Here is a 20,799-nt window from a genome sequence, read left to right as displayed (position 1 = left end):
GCTGAGCGTGCGAGGGGCGGGCGAGCGGCGCGGCCGGGGCGGCGGTGCGAGCGCCGGCGGCGCGGCCGAGGGGACAGCAGGTCCATGGAGCACAACCACCTCCACCTCCACAACGGCTCCCTGGTGCCGCACCACCGCTATGGCTGTGGCTTGGGGTACGCGCCCGTCGTCTACTACAGCCTGCTGCTCTGCCTCGGGCTGCCAGGTGAGTGCCGCGCCGAGCCCCGGCGACGGGCTGCGGGAAAGCGGCTCCCGCCGGGCTGTTGCTCCGCTCCCGGGCGCCGCGAGCGGATCGCCGCTGTGCCCTCGCGGCGCCGTCCCGCCCGGCACGCAGCCCGTCCCCAACTTTCTGCCGTCATCCGTTCGGCCGTTGGAAGTGAAGCGGTCCGAAAAACGAGAGCGCGCCGTCCCCGCCCGCTTCCCGCCCTGCCGGCAGCGATGGGAGCGCGACCCCGGGGCCGCCCCTGGGGACGGCCGGCAGAGCTCGGACGGACGGAGCGCTCCGAACGGGGCGGCGGAGCGGAGGGGACCGAGGGGATCGGGTTTGGGGTCTGCGCCCCACGGGGTCGTGGAAGGATCCGCCCGGGGGTCTCTGGGCGCAGGGCTGTGCAGGAAGCCCCGTTGTGCGGTCCTCGGTGGGGTTTCTCACTTAACAAGAGGACAAAGACAGTGCAGAGGTGCTGGGGAAGGCAGACCGCGAGAAAAAGAGAACGAGGTGAGGGGGAAGGGAAGTTTCAGGCTTGGGGCGAACACCGCTGCAGGTGCCAGCGAGCATCGCATCGGCATCCCCGTCCCGGCCGAGCCGAGCTCCGAGCAGCGCCCTCCTCCCGGAGGGGCTGCGGGGGCTGCTCGGGCTGCGGCACCTCCGGCCCTCGGAGAGCAGCGGTGATCCCAAGGACAGAAGAAGTCGGGGGAGGGCTGGAGCTGTCGGCGGTATCAGGGTGAAGCGGGACGCAATCGGCACAGTACGGCAGAGTTCGGAAGCGTCCGTCAACTTCTGGGTGTTTTGTTCACCTTAGTTCCTCTGGCTTAGAAAATAACATTCTTCAAGCAATTAATTCACAGAAAAATTTTTAATTTGATGTGAAGGGAAGCCTGTCTGTGAGCAGTGCATATGCAATTACTGCTCTGCATATGAATTGATGCTCTTTGTGTGTTGTTCCTTTTTTCTTCCTGGCTTATAATTAAATTTTGCAGACTGGCTAATAGTTCAGAAATCTGGAAAGTGAAGTCCTGTGTTCACCCCCAAAACACATGGGGCGTCGGAAGGTGTCTATGCTGCACTGCATTGGTGAACTCAGCCCAGACCTGGAGGGATGAGGTTGTTCTCTCCTCATTCATCCCCTGGGAGCTGTTTGGGTTTCCTCAGTAATGACAGGCTTCAATCTCAATATCTCTCCTGCAGGAACTGGCCAAGACTCTCAAGATTATCCAGTGATATCAGGTTGGATGTTAGGAAATACTTATTTTCAGGAGGAGCAGTGATGCATGGAAACAGGATGCCCAGAGGGGTGACAGAGTCACTGCCCCTGAAGGGGTCCACAAACATATGGATGTGGTACTTTGGGGCATAGTTTAGTGGGCAATATTGGTGGTGGGTGGATGGTTAGACTGGATGGTCTTTTCCAACCTTTATGATTGTATGAAGAAGGTGTCATGAAAACATATGTGGCTAAGCTTGCCTTTGTATTTCTCTTTAATGGGGCAAAATCTTACATGCACAGACAAGAAAAGTCACTTGATTTTGCAGATTACTTGCACCCCTCAGAATACCATGTTGTAATCACAGACCTAATGCTCTCATTCTAAGAACTGGTTAAAACTGATGAACGATCTAAAGTACCAGTGGTGGCATGCATTTCTCAAGAACTTAGACATCCACTTCATAGAAGCACAGAATGGCTTGGATTGCCCCCCACAGTCCCTCCCTGCTGTGGGATGACTGCTCCCCACCAGATCAGGCAGTCCAAGGCCCCATCCAGCCTGGCCATGGGCACCTCTCATCCATTTGATTACGGCAGTGGCGCAAGCAATTGCCTTTAACAGGACTGTCCAAAGCATTTGGTGGTGTAGCACTGCTGAGTTCAGTGGCTTCACACCAGGTTGTCAGTGTGTCAGCTTGTTCTGTGCGTGTTTGAGGACAATGCTGACAGTGAAACCTGAAAACATGGTTACGTGGACAGGATGCTGAGAAAATGCACGGTATGTGCATGCATGAGAAACTCAGAATGCTCATCCTGAGACTGCACAGAGAGGGAAACTAGTTGGGTACAGTTAGGAGAGGACTCATATGGCCAAGCTTCCTTGAGGACATGGAATGTGATGAGAACACTGATAAAAGAGTTCTTCATCTTGTTATTTGAAGCCACTCTTCAATTTTTTTACATTAGGAAATTATAGAGGTAACATATTTGCTGTTAGACAAAGAGCCCTGAAGTTGGTGGGGTCTGAGCAATTAGCTTTGTGGGATGCCGTGAATTTGAGAGAGATGTTGTTTAGGGTCTTGTGCTCAAGTGCAGCACATTTTCTGAAAAGGAAATGGTTAATTCCTTGCCTTCAGTCATGGAAAAGACTGATGAGAAGAAATCTCACAAACTCAGCAATCCACTTTGAGGCTAGGCTATGTTGGGCCTGATTGTGTATGCAGAGAAAGCATCATTTCCCTTGCTTGTGTAACCCAGACATCTGGGCAGATCCTTTTCTCAGCAGTGGCTCTCCCTCTCTGTTCAACCAGGCTCCAGAAAGTCTGATAAAGGTAGAGGCAAAAGAGAGGAAGGTGAAGTCCTTTTGTCCTTGAGGAGCAGAGAGGCAGCACTGACGAGAGAGGGGCAGGTGTTACAGCTTGCAGAGAGCTGTTCTGCAGCCCCCGCTCTGCCATCCCTGTGCTCACCTCTGCTGGCAGTGGTGGAGGACCTCTGAAGCAGCTCCTGGTACCTGGGAGGGAAGAAGGGCTGCAGGAAGGCTTAACGGAGGCATGGGGGAGGGGAGAAATTGCTTGGATTCAATCAAAGAGTCTGGAAAGGTGAGGAAGCAACAAGTATCTGCTCTCAGTCTGTATCCACTCTCAGTCTACGTCCGCTAGTGAGAACTGCATGAAGCAGCTGCACCGAGGAGCTTTTGCAGTGACAGTGCCACCAAAGGCAGCCCAGCAGGGCAGCCCAGGACCAGCAGAGCTGCCTGCTTCGTGAAGAGGTGCAGCAGCAGCAGAATTGCCTTGCATGTAATTGCCTTCCCCTCTGGGGGTATCGTGTGTATTGCTGAAAGGATGGAGCGGCAGCATTTCTGAGGTCAGGCCAGGCCTGATCATGCTTCCTGGGGTTTCCTCCTCCCAATAGTGGCATAAAATACAGGCTCACACCATCCTTGGGAGGTAAGACTTGCACAGGTGCTCTAGGGAAATACCACTCCAAACTTTTTGCTTGGGGAGCCCAGGCCCCAGATGTTTCTTTTACTCCTGCTTTAGTCTTCTGCTTAAAACTGATTTAAATGCAGATTGAGGACTTTGCAAGGCTAGGAAAGCAGCCTGCACACACTTGGCAGATGGGTACCTCCAAGGGTAGCTTTTGTGTCAGACCTGCTGCTGAACAGGGTGTCCCAGAGATAGGGACATTTAAACCCCAGCTCCAGACAGAGCACACTCAGTGGGCTGCATGCAGCGGGAGAGAAGCTGTAGTTGTAGCCTAGAGGAGTTCATAGACTCATCGGGAACCCTAACCTTTTGACACTGTCAAGGAAAGGCTGCACCTTAGGGACCTTTTACCTAACAGATGACAGACCAGCTGTCCTCACATAGCAAGCCACATGCTTCCTAGGGGGTCAGAGTGACACACAGGTGTGTAACATTTGCACTGCACCTGTTCAAGCTGAAGTGTAGTCTAAGGAAAAGAGAAATGAGGAAGAACTGGTCTGTCTGTAGCCTTCTTCCCATGTGCATCTTGGAATAAGTAGATGTGCAGGCTAGGGTAACTGTCCTGGCATGGCAGATGTTGCTGGTGAGCTGAGCATCCCTGATCTGAGGACCGTGCCCTGTCTGAGCATGGTGAAAGGTTTGCATCTTATACTAAGTTTTTGTATACACTGCAGGCATAGGCATAGCTGGTACATGGCACTTGCCTAGGTCGTTACAAGCTGGCTGACTTCTGGGACCATTTGAGGAGGGAAGTGGAAGCAAACAGAGAGAGCAATTCAAGAGAGAACGAACAATTTATGCAGAGAAAGCACCAGAGACAGAAGGAGGGGGTGGTGAGAGAAGCAGCTGTGCATTGCCTTGATGTTGTTGCCACTGGTGAAGTGGAAAAGGGGAGAGAGTGCATAGAGGGCACCTGGATGGTGCTTTACCAGATGATGAGGCTAAGGGCGAAGAATAGGAAGTGATGTGACCATGCAAAGGAAGGAAGAAGGGGTAGAGGTGGGGTAGTGGTGTCTCTGGACCAAACAGATGAAGCTGAGCATTCTGGCAGCCCAGCCCAGCTCCCTCTGCTATGTGGCAGTGTTGGAGGAACAAGAGCTGAAGCTGTTTGCTCTCTGTACTTACAGACACAACCCAGTTAGTATGAGGAGTAGGAGGAGAGGCAGGTGGCAATATCTGCAGGTGACTCACATGGCAGGTCAAAGCCACTAGAGACCACAGCAGGCAGCAGGAAGGTGTGCATACAGCACACTTACTGGCGTGTCTGACCCCTTTTGGATTCCTGCCATCCACTGCCTAGTGTAGTCTGCAAATGCAGTACAGGTTTCTGATTAAAGAGAGCATTTCCAACACCCAAATAAATAGGTTTTCTCATAACAGTACACCTGAACTATAGAAGCATGAAAGGAAGATCTGAAAATATGAGTGGAAGAATCGTTATATGCAGAGTTATGACCTTGAAAAACCAGCACTTCTGCTGTCACTCATTAGATAGACTTCACACAATAAATAAGAACTGAACCCTCCGAGGCCGTTCTATTCAAAGTTGGTACTGTCTTTGACTTAAAATCTGAATTGGACCCAAAGCCAGTACACTGCATTCTGCTTAAAGAAGAGCTAATTGGCAGAACTTTATCTCAGCTGTCAATGCAAGCAAAGCATGGTAACAGGAGCATTAGTGGACAGAGTGGAACAAAAGTCCTGCTAATATGCTTAAAATGTGTCACTTCCTAATGTAAAATGAATGCTTTATCTTTAAGGAAAGAATAGATTAATTACAGTGTTCCTGCTCAGAAGTGGTGCCAGCAAAGCATACAGATGGGAGCTGTTTCATTTGGTCAGTATGTCTGGAGACTGTGTCCACTTAAAGCAGCCTGAAAGGAAGCGTGTGGCAGAACCCTTCCTAATGCAAAAGAGGGCTTGATACAACTGTTAACTTTGGTTTGTTACGCGTATTGCTAGGGAACAACACTGTCAGGGCTGAAATGATAACGAGGTACGATACTGGGGAGGCTCAGTAGACTATGAAGTGCACAACCTTGCATGGTTGTGCTAAAATGGATTAGGAAGGAAGATCTCCTAAGGAGATTTTTCCTCGCAGTGGTGATAAAAAGAGAGAGCACAGCCAGTTTTCCCTGCAGGTGGGTAATGCAGAGCCCCCAGTTGTTAAGAAGCCAAGCCATTCAAAAGCACTAGGCAGTCTGATATCCTGCTGTTCTCCATCCATCCCATTACTTAGTTCTCTCCTCCTCCTCTTTCTGCTCCCCTCAGTAAAATGGGGGTGAATCAGCAGACACAAACCAGCAGGAGAAGGCCTTCAATCACATACGTCAAAACAATTTATTGTAGGCAGACAAACAAAAGAGATTTCCTGACCTGATGCTCTCTCTGCATTCACACTCCAGGTACAAAACAATCCCTAGGCACAAAGGCTTTTGGTTTCAGGTGGTCTTTTCCAGCCTTTAATCTCTTTTCCCATTAACTTCGAGACACAAAGAAAAGAAGCAAAACCAAAGTTAACCTCTTGAGCTCAGGAGAACTGGCACACAATTCCATTTTCATTCTTCACACTAGAGATGCATACAGATGTCGAGATCTTAAACCTCAAAGTCAGGAGCTCTGCCTGTGCTGTTTGGGGTGGCCAGATAAAGGACGATCGTACTGAGTTGTTTCCCAGGATGGCAGTATGGTTGTGCAGAGGCAGCTAAGTAGGACTGGGATCAGTAGTGTGGAAGAAGGCCAAAAGGAGTTTTCTCTCTTGAAATGAGTTTTCTTCACATGAAAGAGGAGGTAAGCCTGCCTATCAACACACTGAACAGATTTTTTCACTGAAATTGTTCTTTTGTATCACCTGAAACAGAGAGCTCCTGGAATGTACTGTCATTTAACTTTCCATTTTCTCAGTTAACAGGTGTATGAGTGGTTGCTCTTGGTTTTAAGACAAATCACCTTTCAGCCATTTCCTTCCAACTAGGATGTTTCACAAACGTTTGTTCCACATGTTTTGTTCACTGTCCAGACTGGCACGCTGAAGAGCGATGTATCTAGAGTGGATGCACTATTTGCTCAGTGGGGAAATAAAGCCTAACTGCTATGGCTTTACGTAGCCTGCAAATCCCTGCTTATTGCCTGAAGTTGGCATTGCCTCTGAGAAAGCTCAGCCATGGGGTTTGCAGACATGAACTCCTGTTTTGTTAGCTAATGTTTCAGGAAGACTTTGTTTTTAGCCAAACCACAATCAAAGGTAAAATGCTTTTAATTATTCATGTTTAGTAAAGAATTCATGATATTGCCCTTCCTCCATTGTAGCTATCCCATCGCATACCTTTGCAACCTACCTCTATGCTCTGATGTTCAATATCAAAAGGATAGGGTGGTTTTGTCATCCTCATGCTCAAGTTACTCAGCTTGAGACCTCTAACATTTTGCTGACAGCCCACATTCGGAAGCCACAGACACCTGCCAAATGAGACACTCAGATTGCCTAGAAAATCTCAGTCTGTCCAGCTACGTCACATGAATAACCAAATCCCTTTTATGATTTCTGCATTATATTGCAGATTGCTTTTTCTCCTCCCAGCACCAATTTCCATTAAAAAGCTTTTCTGCTCTAGTAGCATGATGTGAGGCTAGATGTTGAGATGCAAGTTTTAGACATTTGTATCTTTATCCTTTCTTGCCTCTAAGAAAGGATCCATGTAGAGAACATTAAGGTCATTAGAGGCTTTCTGCACTGCAGACCTGTCATGGTTTTGTTTTTTTTTTTATTTGATTTTCAATATTCCACATCAAAACACCATGTACTGGAATTAAAGTGTTAATGCTCTAATTCTACGTACCTATCCCTATACATTACAGAAGTCACGGGATCTGACCCTTCCGGGTCAGATACTGCCTGGCAGTGGGTGCTGGAGGTGCTTTCCTAGCCGTTCCAAGCTTTTTCAGGTTTGACTCGGTCTCGGGAACTCTCATATCTTATTTGATTTATTAGTCTCAATTTCAATTAGATTGTATTATATTGTATTGTTTTGCATTCTAATATCATAATTAGTAAAATAAGTTTACCTCCATAGATTGTTGCCGCTGTTTTTTTCCTTTTCCCCCTTCCTTCCCATTTTGTGGGGCCAGGCGGGGGGTGGGGAGGGCAGGGGCCTACTGCCCCCTGTCACGGGCATAAACTGATCTAGTTAATTCCGTGACAAGACCCAATGCAGGAAAGGGCATATTCTTGCCTATCCTGTCTCAGTATTGATTCAAAATTCTCATAAATGCGGAGCAGCTTAACACCTGTGAGGCTTGTTACTACACACGTCACTTGGAAATAAATGGCAAAACTCCCTTGATTTCAGCAGAGACAGATTTTTTTCTCCACATATTTGGGTCAAACTTATCAACAGCCAATAGAGTAGATTTGCCCTTTGAAATCCAGTGAACAGGAAGAGGAAAAATGGTCATTGGATTGTCCATCTGTTCTGTAAAATTTTCCTGAAAATATTATTGGACAGTGCTCAAAATTTCCCCACTCCCACCTCATCGTAATACCTCTTTTCTCTGCTGCCTTAGAGGTAGCAGAAAAGGTTTCTCCTTAAGCAGATGTGTCAGTCCACAGTTAGGTGAGGAAAATACAGACATCACTCTAAAAGTAATGCCTCCTATTTATTACCATGGAAACCACAACCGGTACAAAGAGCACAATAGCACCATCAACGATCACCACCATTAGCTGTGCATTTTCACCAGCAATGTAGGAGAGCTGCATGCAGTGTTCATACAAATCTGCACCAGCAGAGGTGGTCCATTGCCACTGTCACCACCCACCCCTCTGTGGCAGCAACCACAGTTTGGTCTCCATAGACATCCAGCAACTGTTGATGAATGTCAGTGGGTGTCATTTTTTGTGTGTGGAGGAATTCAGTGATATCCCTTTGCTTCACCCACACTTCCATATGAGACTTCTGCCCCTCTGTCACACAGCAACAAAATGGAATATTGATGGGAAGATTCAACCTCCACTTCCATCCCACCAACATCCACCCTGATGCCGCGGGCCAACATAATGAATCAGGATGCATTACTTTCAGAGCAGCCCTTGTATTTGCATTTCTATCTGTGCTTTTGGAATGCGTGAAAAGCTAGTTCTCTGAAAGAAAGTACGTAAGTATGCTTTGTTGTGTGTCAGTGAGATGTTTTAGACTTAGCATTACAGCTCTGAGAACAGAACCACATTATCAGACCCATCTTCAGTGCCTTTTCTGGAACCGTGCTGCTGTGTCCCTGGGGTCAGCAGCAGATGCAGGGAAAGGAGAAGGGGTGGTCCTCAGAACTGTCAGTGAGAGATTGTCCCTGCTTGGGAATGGCTAATGATGCTGTTCTGGAGATTGGAGAGAAAGACCAAGGCATGGAAGTCATGTTCTGGCCCCAAGGCAGTGAATTAGAGGCAGACCCCTCAGACAGATGAAGAGGGGAAGGACAAGCAAGAGGACAGCCAGATCTCTGACATAACATGTCTGCTGGGCCTCCATGGAGGCTTATTCTACTCTTCCTTCTGGCAGTTTTCATATTGCAAACAGTGTTCTATGTTATGGATATACGAGCAAAAGCCTACTCCAACTCTTTAGGAAAGCCAAAAGCAATGTGATACAATTACTCCTGTCTGCCAAACAAGTTACTGCACTTAACAAGCCTGAGTGGTTTGCAAAGCTCAGAATGAACACTCGCCACCGGCGTCTCCGCACCATTACAGCATCTGTGCCCTTGAACAGCAGAGGAAGTGCTCTTGGCTTGGTTAAAATCTTTCTCTGGCCTCAATGACCCAATTATGGCCAACGCCAGCTTTTGAGAAGAGTGCACCATTCAGTGTTCTTCCCCAGAGGTGCCTCAGCTAATAAATGCTGTCAGGGAAAAAAATGGCCCCGGAAGCTAGATTTCACTGTCGGAGCCGGGCTGGTGACCATGATGCATTAATTCACCTGTGACTTCTAAGGACAAGGCAATGCTGCATCGTCCCTGGCTGCTGCTCTGTCCTCTGCTGTGCAGGAGAGCCTGGGCTGTGCTGGGCAGCAGAGCAGACGCTTGGTAACTCAACCAGCGCTCTCACTTTGGCCCTGCAGCCTGTCTGTGCACATGGGGCTTCTGAGCACAGATCTCCCAAGAGCCTTTCTCAAAAGATTGTTCCCATCTGCTGATGCGCTAAGGTTGAACTCCACTCAACCCATGCTGGCTGCAAGAGAAAAACACCAAGCTGCTCTATCTCCTCTAACAACCGATGAGATGCAGATTTCATTTTAAGACATCTAGCTGGCCACAGCCAACAGCTCCAATTAACAGATGCTTACATCGCTGCAGCATTTGTCTTTTAAAATGATTTCTTCCCATTGTCATCAGTGTCCCTCGAGAGCTGCTGCACAAAGTAAAGGCTGAGTGCTGTCCGCCTCTCAGCTCTGGTAACCACTGGCACATGGCTGTGTTGGTAACCGTGCTCAGGTCAGCCTGCCGAGCACTGTGCATGTTTACATTTTAATATTGCCTCCTGGCCCAGAGGAAGCCATCTCTTCCCACCAAGGCAAAAGAGTCACTTTTTTTCAGCATATATTTGTAATGTGCTGTCATCTAAAGTCTCACCATTTCTAAATCTGTGAAGGAGGGGTGGCTCACGTATTTTTCAAAGCAACTTAGAATTTTGTGTTCATAAATAGTCTCTCTGTGTGCCAGTCAGGTGGCTAATGCATGGCCGGTACTTTCTTACATTGCACGGCGATTCGTAGGGATCCTAGCAACAACTGCGTTTGGTAAAAGGTGTCCATTAGATCCAGTGACCTAATGTTTATCACGTTCAGTAACTGACCCTCATAGCTACTTCATTTAGGTGGTTTATGACAGTGAACTGCTGAACCACGCAGCAGGCCTTATTCACAACACAGCAGCACTTCTACTTGTGAGGGCTGTTTCACTGCACAACTGCTGTGTGCATGCAAAATGCTCTCCATAAAAAAAAAAACAAAGCCAAGGAACATGCCTATTTCTTCTTTTGACAGATAAAATTGCTCCTGCTTAAGCTCACATGTGGCGATAATAGGCTATGGAAGGAATTGTGTGAATTCCCCACAGAAGCTATGGTTAGATGCCACTTGATCTATGGCTGTAATCCACAACAGAAGAAGCTGTGGAAAATGTTGTGCCTTTAGGTCACAGGCAGAGCTTTGAGGAGGCTGCCCAGGCTCTGCAGGGGACTCAGCAAGGCAGCTGTTGGTGTGGGGAGCAAACCCAAACCTAGGTGAGAAGTAGGGGTCTGCAGTGCAGATTGATGGTGTTTGGGTGTCAGAGACCTTCACGTGCTGTATTTCAAAGGCAACAGATCCTCATGATGGAAGGGAAGGCACTGAGACTCCACCATTTCTGACAATTGCTTCTCATCATCTGCTAGTGACATCTCTTGAGGCTTTAGCCAGTCAGTCCCTAATCAAGCCTTGATTCTCAACTAGATATTTTTAAATTCAAAATACTGCACTGCAAAAAGCAACGCTGGCATAAATTCCCATCTGTCTTCTCATAATGAACTCCCAACACTGTGAGCAATCTTTCTGAAATCCAGATGACCTGAACTACTTAGTACCTGGAAAACAATACTGCAAGAAATGGACGCTACTGTCCAGGACAGTTTAGGGTCACTGACCCTTCCAGCAGCTGTAGCAGTATATATATTATAATAAAGAGATGTTTTTATATATTCATCATTATCCTATTGCCCTCACTTTTGACTACAACATTAGGACAAGAATTAGTGTAAACACAGTTAAAATGTGTTCTCTGTCCTATATGCTTATCCATGCCTTTTTGCCCCCAGTGGGTCATCTTTGCCCACAGGAGAACTCGCAGGGTACCATGCAGGCATCCAGGAGTCACCAGGAACAAGGGCACAGTTCACACGGAACAGCATTCCCATTCCTTTCTTGTTTTACTGAGCATTAAACAGTGTTTGAGGACATACCAAAGACCATCTTATCACTACTGAGGAAACAGGTGAAGGACTGACTGAGACTTTTCCATAGCTTTTCCTTGCTTTCCCTACCCAGGCTGCACAGGACAAATACTCCCAAACCTAAGGTGCTGTGATACAGGCAGTTTTCTGCTGCACCCTACTGTATATCTGTTTTCACAAAGTTAATGATGTTATTATATTTCATATCATCCAGCCAGAAAAGCACTAATGTGATCCCAGGGAAAGCATTTTCAATACAAGATACCATAACCCTTGCAGAAAAATTGGACAAAGCTTGCATGTACTTTGTCAGATCAATTTTCTAATCCGGCTCACCATGCAAAGCTTGCTGGTGTTGAACTTGCATTTCAGTACACTCTGTTACTGCCACTTCTGGGAACCCTGTGAATGGTGGAGGGAGAAGGGATGGAGGAAAGGGCTGTTTATAAATCTGTTCCTGTAGGAAAAAGGGAGGAGATAGGACCAAGCAGCAGGACTCCAAAAAGGGCAAATGCCATGGGGACTGGGCACAGCTTCAGCATCCCTGCAGGAGCTCTCTGCCCAAGTGGCCATATTTACCTGCAGGGGCCAAAGTCCCCAGCTGTTCTCCTTGCTGTGTGCTAGCTCCAGCTGCTGCTGCTGCAGTGAAACAAATCCAAGGATTAAAGAGGAGGTGAACACCATGAGTCATATCCAAGTGAAGCCAAGCTATTCATCCTGGCTCACCAAAGCCAACAGTGACTGGCACTGTCAAGGTAAATGCTTTGACTTGAGGATTTCCTTGACAGTACATTACTCATTTTACCCTTTAGGGCTCATCAGGCTGGCAGCAATGAAGATTCTGAGAGAAGCACGAGGGCTATCATAAGGGCCTTTAGGGGGCTGGGGCAGTTAGTGGATGGAGCAGGAGTACAGATGGAGGTAGATGATCTTTAAGGTCCCCTCCAATGTAAGTTCTTCTGTGATTCAATGATCAGCAGGCACAACAGAGGCATTATTTAAGCAAGGAAGTGAAAAATGGTGCCATGGTTCTGAGTGTGTCACTCCCACGTCCACTCTGAGCTAAAATCATGAGGTTGCATTCCTGGTAAAAGAGGGCAGAATCATACAAATTCCCCCAAAAGGTGATTGCAGATTATATATTGTTGGGTAGATTATGTAAGTATATATATTTAACCTAGAGAATGATTCCATTGGCTGTCATGTTCGCTTCAGTTTTGTTCCAAGATACAAAATTAATCAATTCAGGTAATACAAAAATAGTTGACACTTACAAGGGCTATTACTCAAGATCATTCACTCTGCTGCAGTTCATTTCCCTGACAGCAGAAATAAGCTCCCAGAAAGCAAGTTTTGAAGACATTTATGAAAGAGGAATTTTTACCTAGATTCGAGTAAAACAGTTTTTTAAAAGTGTGTGTTTCAGTTGTGGGACATCTGAGATCGCTACCTTGGTGCTTTTAACTTCCTTTTTGTCTAATGTGAAGGAATCTTTACAGTTATTGTTGATTTGTTTTGGGAAATCCATCAAAACTGGCAGAAATGTTTGAAGCACTGAATGCACAGAAGATGTGATTTATGGAGCACTTATGAAAATGTCAAATACAAACATTTGGCAGTTTGTTATACAGTATGCCAGCAGCGCTCTGATTTTTAAGCACAGCTTCAGGTATTCTAGGCTAGCGATTTAAACTTCTGATGAGAACAGTCGTGGCTGTCTCATTCCAGCCATGCATCTAGGAGGAATTACAGCTTTTTCTTTCCTGATTCAATACTATACAGTAATTTCTACCAAACGTGAGCAAGCAGTAAAAGTTTGGCTATACATTAGTGCTCCAGCAAAGCTTTCAAGGACTGCAAGACCTTCCCACTGTGGGGAGCTCTGCAGGGCCAGGGGCTGTAGGATTGAGCCCTCTGTAGAGCACTTACATACAGGTGCCTATTTTACAGTCTCTTTTCAACCAGCTACTAAAGTACTTTTAAGCTGAATCACAGCTTTGGAAGTCTGAAGCAAACCAGCCAGTGAAAACAGCAAAGACAAGATATTCTAGCACTTCACCACAATGTTATTTAAGTGTCATGCAGTATTTCCAGGTACAATTTAGGTGATGGGTCTGTGTTGCAGCCAGATAGTTGCAAGCAGAAAGATTCTCAGGACGCTCAGGGATGTTTACATTTGTGCTGAGCCAGAACATCCATCATGTCTGACTTGAGCAGCAGGATTTCCTTAAAGACTTGGCTGTACCACTCCAGATTAAAAAGACCTTGTAAACTGGGAAGGACTTCTGAAGAGCAGCTGTGGCTAAGCAGGCAGGTCTTTATTTCAGTGGTGGGGAGAGAGACATTTTGTCAGAACCCATCTGTAGGAGAGTGGGTCAGGCATCCTGGGCATAGCTGGGAACATCTCAAGGCCTTGCAGAATACCTCCAGCTTTTGGGAGCAGCTGAGACACATGTTGTCCTGGGAATCCTTTGCTCGATTGGGATCCCATGTGTAAGCAGTGTTGCTGCAGGGCTAGCCTGGGCAGGGCAGCAGGAGGATAGCTGCTGTTGTACCCCAGCCATCTCCTCAGCAGAACAGCCTTGCTGTGCCCTCATCCTTGCTGAGCATGGCTGGCTGTCCCAGCCCCCTGCTCGGGTTGCTCCTTTGGGGCCTGTGGGGCACCCAGAGAGTAGCAGCAGAGCCACAGCTCTGCTTCTACATCTGCACCAGGGAGGTGGCAGAGGGCTGCTGGACATCACCTAACCCCATGCAGGGACTGAAGAGACCAACTTTCTGTCCCTTTTCCTGGAGTGCAGGGTCACCAAGTGACAGTGTGACACACAGCTGGGAGCAGGGCCACTTGCTCCTCTCAGTGCCACAGATGCTCCCTTTTGGTTTCTCAGATTTTAATAAAGGTCATGTTGCCAAGTGCTCGAACATAGATGCTGCTCCAAGTAAGCGCTCAGAATAGCTGATGTCACATCTTAAAGGCCTAACTGTGTTTTTGTCTCCACAGCAAACATCCTGACAGTCATCATCCTCTCCCAGCTGGTGGCTCGCAGGCAGAAGTCCTCCTACAACTATCTTCTAGCCCTAGCTGCTGCTGACATCCTCGTTCTCTTCTTCATTGTCTTTGTTGACTTTCTCTTGGAAGATTTCATCTTAAACAAACAGATGCCTCAGGTACTGGACAAAATAATAGAGGTATTGGAATTTTCTTCCATCCACACATCCATTTGGATTACGGTTCCACTAACAATTGATAGGTACATAGCTGTGTGCCATCCACTTAAGTATCATACAGTCTCTTACCCTGCTCGTACTCGAAAAGTCATTGTAAGTGTTTACATCACCTGCTTTTTGACCAGCATTCCCTACTACTGGTGGCCCAATATCTGGATTGAAGACTACATAAGCACATCAGTGCATCACGTCCTCATCTGGATCCACTGCTTTACTGTTTACTTAGTGCCCTGCTCCATCTTCTTCATACTTAATTCGATCATCGTGTACAAGCTGCGACGAAAGAGCAATTTCCGACTGCGAGGGTACTCCACAGGGAAAACCACAGCCATTTTGTTTACTATAACTTCTATTTTTGCCATTCTCTGGGCACCAAGAATAATCATGATACTGTATCACCTCTACGTATCGCCTATAAACAACAGCTGGGTGGTACATATTGTGTCGGACATTGCCAATATGCTAGCATTGCTGAACACTGCAATTAATTTCTTCCTCTACTGTTTTATTAGCAAAAGATTTCGCACAATGGCAGGTGCCACACTGAAAGCCTTCTTTAAGTGTCAGAAGCAACCTGTGCAATTCTATACAAACCATAACTTTTCAATAACAAGCAGTCCTTGGATTTCCCCAGCCAACTCTCATTGCATCAAAATGCTTGTTTACCAGTATGATAAGAATGGAAAGCCTATAAAAATATCACCATGAAGAGGGCAATAATTGGAGTTTCTGGGTGAAAGTTCTTTACAAGTGGTTACATCTTCAGGATGTAATCTGCTGAAGTGGCTGTTTTAAAGAGTGGTCATCTGATTTCATTTCCCTGGGAGGCTGAGGGCAGATGGGACTGTTGGGAGGGAATCAGAGCACTTGATTTTAGGAGCAGAAATGTGAAGGCAAATGCCTCCATCTTCTACACAGCATTTTGAATATGCTTCAGAGTTCAAGTGTTAGTGTTCAGTTTTGCACTCAAACGTTTTGCATCCAAACACCAGTGCAGTCCAAAGCCTTTTGAGGGGGGAAGCTGCAATAGTTAATTACTTTTCAGAAACAGCAAAGTCTTACTTGATCGTGTAGTTCACCATCAAAAGAGCAAATTGATGCTTTTACGTACTGTGGAGGGTGCCATTTCTGTTATGTGCCCTTGCCAAAACAGATGTGTTCTCTCTGACATAAAATACCGCCACACAGATTTGCTGTCAAGACCTTTTGGCAGGCTGGCCGTGAGGCACAGACTATGACAAGGCCCTTTTGGTTCATCTGAGCAGGGCTCAAGGACTGCTATTTGACCTGTTACAGCCTTGGCGTGGAAAGCAATCCTGCAAGCTGCCAACCTTCGTATGTTTTAAGTAATTTAAGACACGACCAAGACAGGGGAGCTTGACAGAGGGAGGTTTCTAGAGCCAAGAACAAAGGCAGTGTATTGTCCCCGCTATTTCAATTACGGTATTTGAAGACTCTCAAGTGCGAGGCCAAATCCTGCCTGATGCTGAGCTCCCACTGAAGCTGGTCCTGCAAGGTTTTGATTGATTACAGCCCTCACTTCCCTCGTTAATCAGTGAAGATTCTCAGTTATCCCCCATGTTCAGGCCTTTAGGGATTATATATATAAAATCTTAACCTGAGATTTTCTCCTGACAGATTATGCTATTCCTATTGCAGATTTGCCATTCAATTGTTAAAAGACTATTTGTGAAAGAAATCCAATAAATCCATTGAATACCCTACGGCAGTGAAAACATAGATTAGTTTCAAATATTTACCTTATTTAAAGTAGCTTAATTTCTGTTTCTTTACACTCAAAAAAAGCTTCACAGCAATGCTGGGTCTAGAAAATGGGAAGAGATTTACAGAAAGGCTTAAAGTGCGTTTCTTTTACTTTGTCTCATTTTCAGATCTTGGCATATGGGCTCTCAGAATCATGTACCCCAGCTTTTTTACTTAGATATTGGGTGTTTAATACAGCCTTACTGAATGTGTGAGCAGACTTCCTTGCATGGTGAACACAAGCACAATTTGGTCAGTGAACACAGCAGCCTCTCAGTAACTGCAAACAAAACACAGCCCGGTGCTAGCAGTGTTTGTGTCTGTGCCCACCTCCATTACGAGCGGGGAGCTCATGGTGCATCTGGGACTACTACAGTGAGGTTCCCAAAAAAGGATCCAGTCTGTTCTGCTTCAGTGGGATCTGAGGGTTGAAAACATCCCTCTAAAACCCGTGGGTGGCTCAGCTTTGGTGCACAAACACATCCTAAAAAATACCAAGTCTGCAGAAGTCCTGCTGAGGACAACAGCCTGGTTTCCTTCTGCCATGCAACTACATACCTACTCCTGCTGGCATCCTGCAAGACCAAAACCTATCCCAAACCCAAGCACATCTTGGGAGGAAATGGCAGCAGAAGGCACAAACCATGAAGAGTGGGGCCGCATGCAATGGCTGGCTGAGGTGCAGAAGGGCTTTCTCAGGAAAGGTCGGACTACTCAGGTTGGATGGGCCCAGCGCCTTGGTGAGCAGGTGCTGCCCACTGCTCCCCATCAGCAGAGCCATCGGGCTGGGTGAGATGCTCAGCGCTGCTCTGCCAAGAGTTGCAGCACCCCAAGGACCGTGCTGGTGTGCAAGGAGAGGGGCACAGCTGGCAGAGCGAAAGCTGTCCCTTGCCAAAGGAATGCTGCAAGCCCAAATCTCCACTGATTCAAAGGGAAATGAAGAGCCTCCTCATATTCCGGCCTGTTTGTCCCTGTAATCTCAACAAAATATCACACTTACTTGCAATAATAAAGCATAAAAGGGATGCTCAGCCTTGCTGTATTTATCACAGCAAGGTTAAAATTACTCCTCCCTTTACTAGTGTTTTACATAAATAGTCTTGTGGTCATGCCTTCTACCTTACTCAGAAATCTCTCTCTGTTCTTTATGTGTCTGTTGATAGTAACCAAAGTTACCTATGGAAAAGGTACTGTATGTCTCATTTTGGAGAAAAAACTGTATTTATAACTTATTTTTATGCTAAATTTGTTATGAGGAATGCTAGTCTGAGTTACATGTGAATGAGTCTGAAGTGCAATATCTATATAGATAAGTAATTCATTTTTGAGAATGTATCTATTGAAAAAATATTTATACGACATATTCACTATTCTGCTTAATATAACAGTAACCTTACAGAAAATAGTGAATATTTAGGGCTTTTATTTATTAAAAAAAACTGAATTAGGTGCATGGCATATGCTGCCATACACATGGTGTGATTTACCAGTTTTTGTAACATAATGGTTTTCCTGCAAACTGGCAGAATCATCTCACTTTTTCCTGTCCTAATGAAGTATTTTTGTAAGTTCCCATATTTAAAAATTTTTTTTTTTTTTTTTTTTTGCATCTATATTTATTTCCAACTAAGAATAACTCATTAAATGGCTGTAACTTCATTTCAAAAAAACAACTCCTAACCTGTTCCCGTATCACTTTAGAAATGACTTGGTGCAATTTTCACGTACAGTGGTCATCTTATTTCTGATAATTTAGGGCTCTAAGAGCTTACTTCCAAAGCCCCTTGAAGTCAAAGAGAAGATTGTATGAGGCTTTTGTGGTTGGTTTCTCCAATCCCCATCAATTTAGGAGGGCTTTGGATCAAGCCGTATCTTGTTAACAGATGTTTGAAGCCTTGTTAGAGTCTGGTTTGGATAATAAAGCCTTGACTTTTTTTGGTCTGCATATGAGAGCTGCTGTTGATAATACTTGCCTTATTTTTTGGTTTTGTGGAGCATCTTGCAATGACTGTTGCTAACTAGCCAATGTCTTGCTGTGTTGTTCATACCTCCTAATTTTACAGTAGTAAAAAAATTAACTGAGCACATAAAGTTTCATTATTTAGGGAAAAAAACATCCTGGAGACAAAATCATCTTTGTTCTGGAGGTGGTCCTTTGTACTCAATTTCTATTTCAAGTATCAACAACTATAAAAAATAAACTGTGAATGGACAGTTTTACAATTACATGTAGGTAATATTTCCTTCAAGACCACAGCTAGGAACAAAATACTTTTTAGATGAGTTACTGATATATAAAATTATGAGACTTATCACCTATTTAAATTGTGAATATTGATATTTTCATAAGTAAACATATTGTGTTTGATGGGCTTGTTTGTATTATAATAAATTATGAAATGGTGCATAACTTCTTACAGTGTTTGGGGCTGTTATGTTTGAGTTATAGGTTCTTATTACATACTTTGGATTTCTAGATAGTTATACTACGCTGCAGATAAGACTGATCCTTGCAACAGTTACTCAATAAAATACAGCGTTGCGTTATGAGTGTTCACTCATTGTTGGAATAAAAAATCTGAAGTACAAGATACATCATTACTCACCCAATTTTCCTTGTAAGCTGAAGTCTCAACTGCTGTGAGTTAGGGTCAGCTGTTGAAGTCAGCAGATCCCTGTCTCTAACACCAGAGGAAGGTTTGACCTGCAGAGATCGTTGAAACCTGACCAAAGTGAATGTGACATCAAGAAGCTGGGCTGCTGTTAGCAGTCACTGAAAGTGATGAAATATGCAGAAAACTGGGTCCAGAAGAGCAAAAGGCATAAACCTAAGTCCCAGCATTGGTAAGTGACAAAACTAAAGGCATAAACTTCCCTGCAGTTAGGCTGCATTTGTTATGAGAGCTGGAGGAAATGGGACAAATAGCACTTTGGTTCAAACTGGGGAGAAAAAATGGATTCCAAAATAGGAAATCTTCCCAATCCACACGCCTGGGGGATGCCCCATGTCTGTGTGTTCTATGGGCTGGGCACCACCTGGAGTGTAAAATACAAAGCACTAGAGAGAACACGCTACCCTTTAGCATAAGGCACAGGCTTCTTGCTTGAGCAGCTGTATCCCATCCCCAGAGCCATGGGAGCATGGCTTGGAGCCTGCTGGGCCACCTGACGCAGGAAGGGCCTCTGGCAGCTCAACACCTCACAGGTAACCCGGACAAAAAGAAAGAACAGTGTCTTCAATTTAATTTTCTTGCCTAATAGTCAGGAAATAATTTTAGCTCAAGTGACCACAGGTTAAATTCATTTGAAATATAAAAACACTGTATCTGTGATTAAGGTTTTATTTCCCAGAAGAACATCTTGATAAACCAAGTGAGGACCTCAGGGGATGGCATGTGGAGGAAGCCTAGATGAGTCAATGGGAAAGGGGAGGTGGTGGAGGGGCAGCATCGTGAGTTGTTCCCCAAGGAGGGAGCCTGGGACCCGCCAGCCTCAGCGTCTTCATTAACAGCTGCAGCATGAGAGGTACTGATGAAATGCAGAGATTATGAAACGGCATCATACTGCTGGTGGAGGGCAGAAGGAAAGGTATTTCATGTAAGAACTGGGTGACCTTGAAGATTCAAGTGATAAAAATGGGATGATTTCAATAGTAATAAACAGGACCCTCCACTTGCTTGCCAATATGTTTCCTATAAAGCCTCAGCAATCAGAAACAACTAAGAACCCAGTTATGCCAGCTGGGCTGGAACGATGATGAGTCACCAACAGAAAGCAGCTGAAAAAAAAGCCCAGAATTAAATCACAAAGACATTGTAAAGAGTCAGAATAGTATTCATTCTATTTTGCAAGACCTTGTCTGGAATATACATTTATATCAAGGGATAAATAGCGGCAGCCAGAAATGACAATGATAAACAGAGCTGGAACAAGAGTAAGTGGTGATGGACTTCCACCAAAGCAGGGAGGTCTATAAAAGCCCACCCAGAACACAAATTACCTCAGTGGTTTTAAGTGGAGCTCAATGGCTTTGTGAACAGAGTCGTGAGACAGCATCGAGATGTATTGGGGCCATGCAGCCCCATGCTGCCACCCTTCCCTGGGTGCCTGCACAGTTCTGTAGGACCCCAAGGGCTGCAGTTGTGCCCCCTTGAGCCCATTCCCCCCAGTACAAGAGCAGGGAGCTGCTCATCAGTGAGCCAGGAGCCAGCGGGTGGGTTGCAGCAACTACCGCTAATGGATTCCCCATTGAACACGCAGTGACTTCTGCTTCAGCTGCTCAGTTCTTTGAAAACCTCTTTAAGCCCGCTAAGCAGAGTCGAATAAAAAGCAGCCACACACTGACTTGAACTGTTAAATAATAATCCCACTATTAGCAAGCTGGGGCTGGATTTGCTGGAGCTGCCTTTCTGACAGCATGCAA

The 20,799-nt window shown here is 45.8% G+C and overlaps 1 protein-coding gene across 2 annotated transcripts; it reads left to right on the top strand.

Moving 5' to 3' along the window:
- Positions 1-31: 31 nt before the first annotated feature.
- GPR139 (G protein-coupled receptor 139) lies at positions 32-20,129 on the top strand. Of its 2 annotated transcripts, none has more exons than XM_031605476.2 (2): positions 32-205; positions 14,386-20,129. In XM_031605476.2, the coding sequence occupies exons 1-2, from the start codon at positions 85-87 to the stop codon at positions 15,318-15,320; spliced, it is 1,056 nt and encodes a 351-aa protein (XP_031461336.1). In that variant the 5' UTR covers positions 32-84; the 3' UTR covers positions 15,321-20,129. The 2 variants fall into 2 exon arrangements, with proteins under 2 accessions (XP_031461336.1, XP_090007555.1); XM_090151429.1 differs by lacking the exon at positions 32-205 and adding an exon at positions 11,154-13,322.
- Positions 20,130-20,799: the final 670 nt, after the last annotated feature.

This window comes from Phasianus colchicus, chromosome 16 (genome assembly GCF_987193195.1).
Source record: "Phasianus colchicus chromosome 16, bPhaCol1.hap1.1, whole genome shotgun sequence".
Classification (NCBI taxonomy): Eukaryota; Metazoa; Chordata; class Aves; order Galliformes; family Phasianidae; genus Phasianus; species Phasianus colchicus.
Note: the sequence above shows the minus strand (reverse complement) of the source record. Positions and strands in the feature narration are given on the sequence as shown.

Coding starts and splice junctions, on each gene's coding strand:
- GPR139 (XM_090151429.1), top strand. CDS start 13,118: ATGCATCTAGGAGGAATTACAGCTTTTTCTTTCCTGATTCAATACTAT. Junction 13,323..14,385: donor TGTAGAGCACTTACATACAG/GTGCCTATTTTA, acceptor TTGTCTCCACAG/CAAACATCCTGACAGTCATC.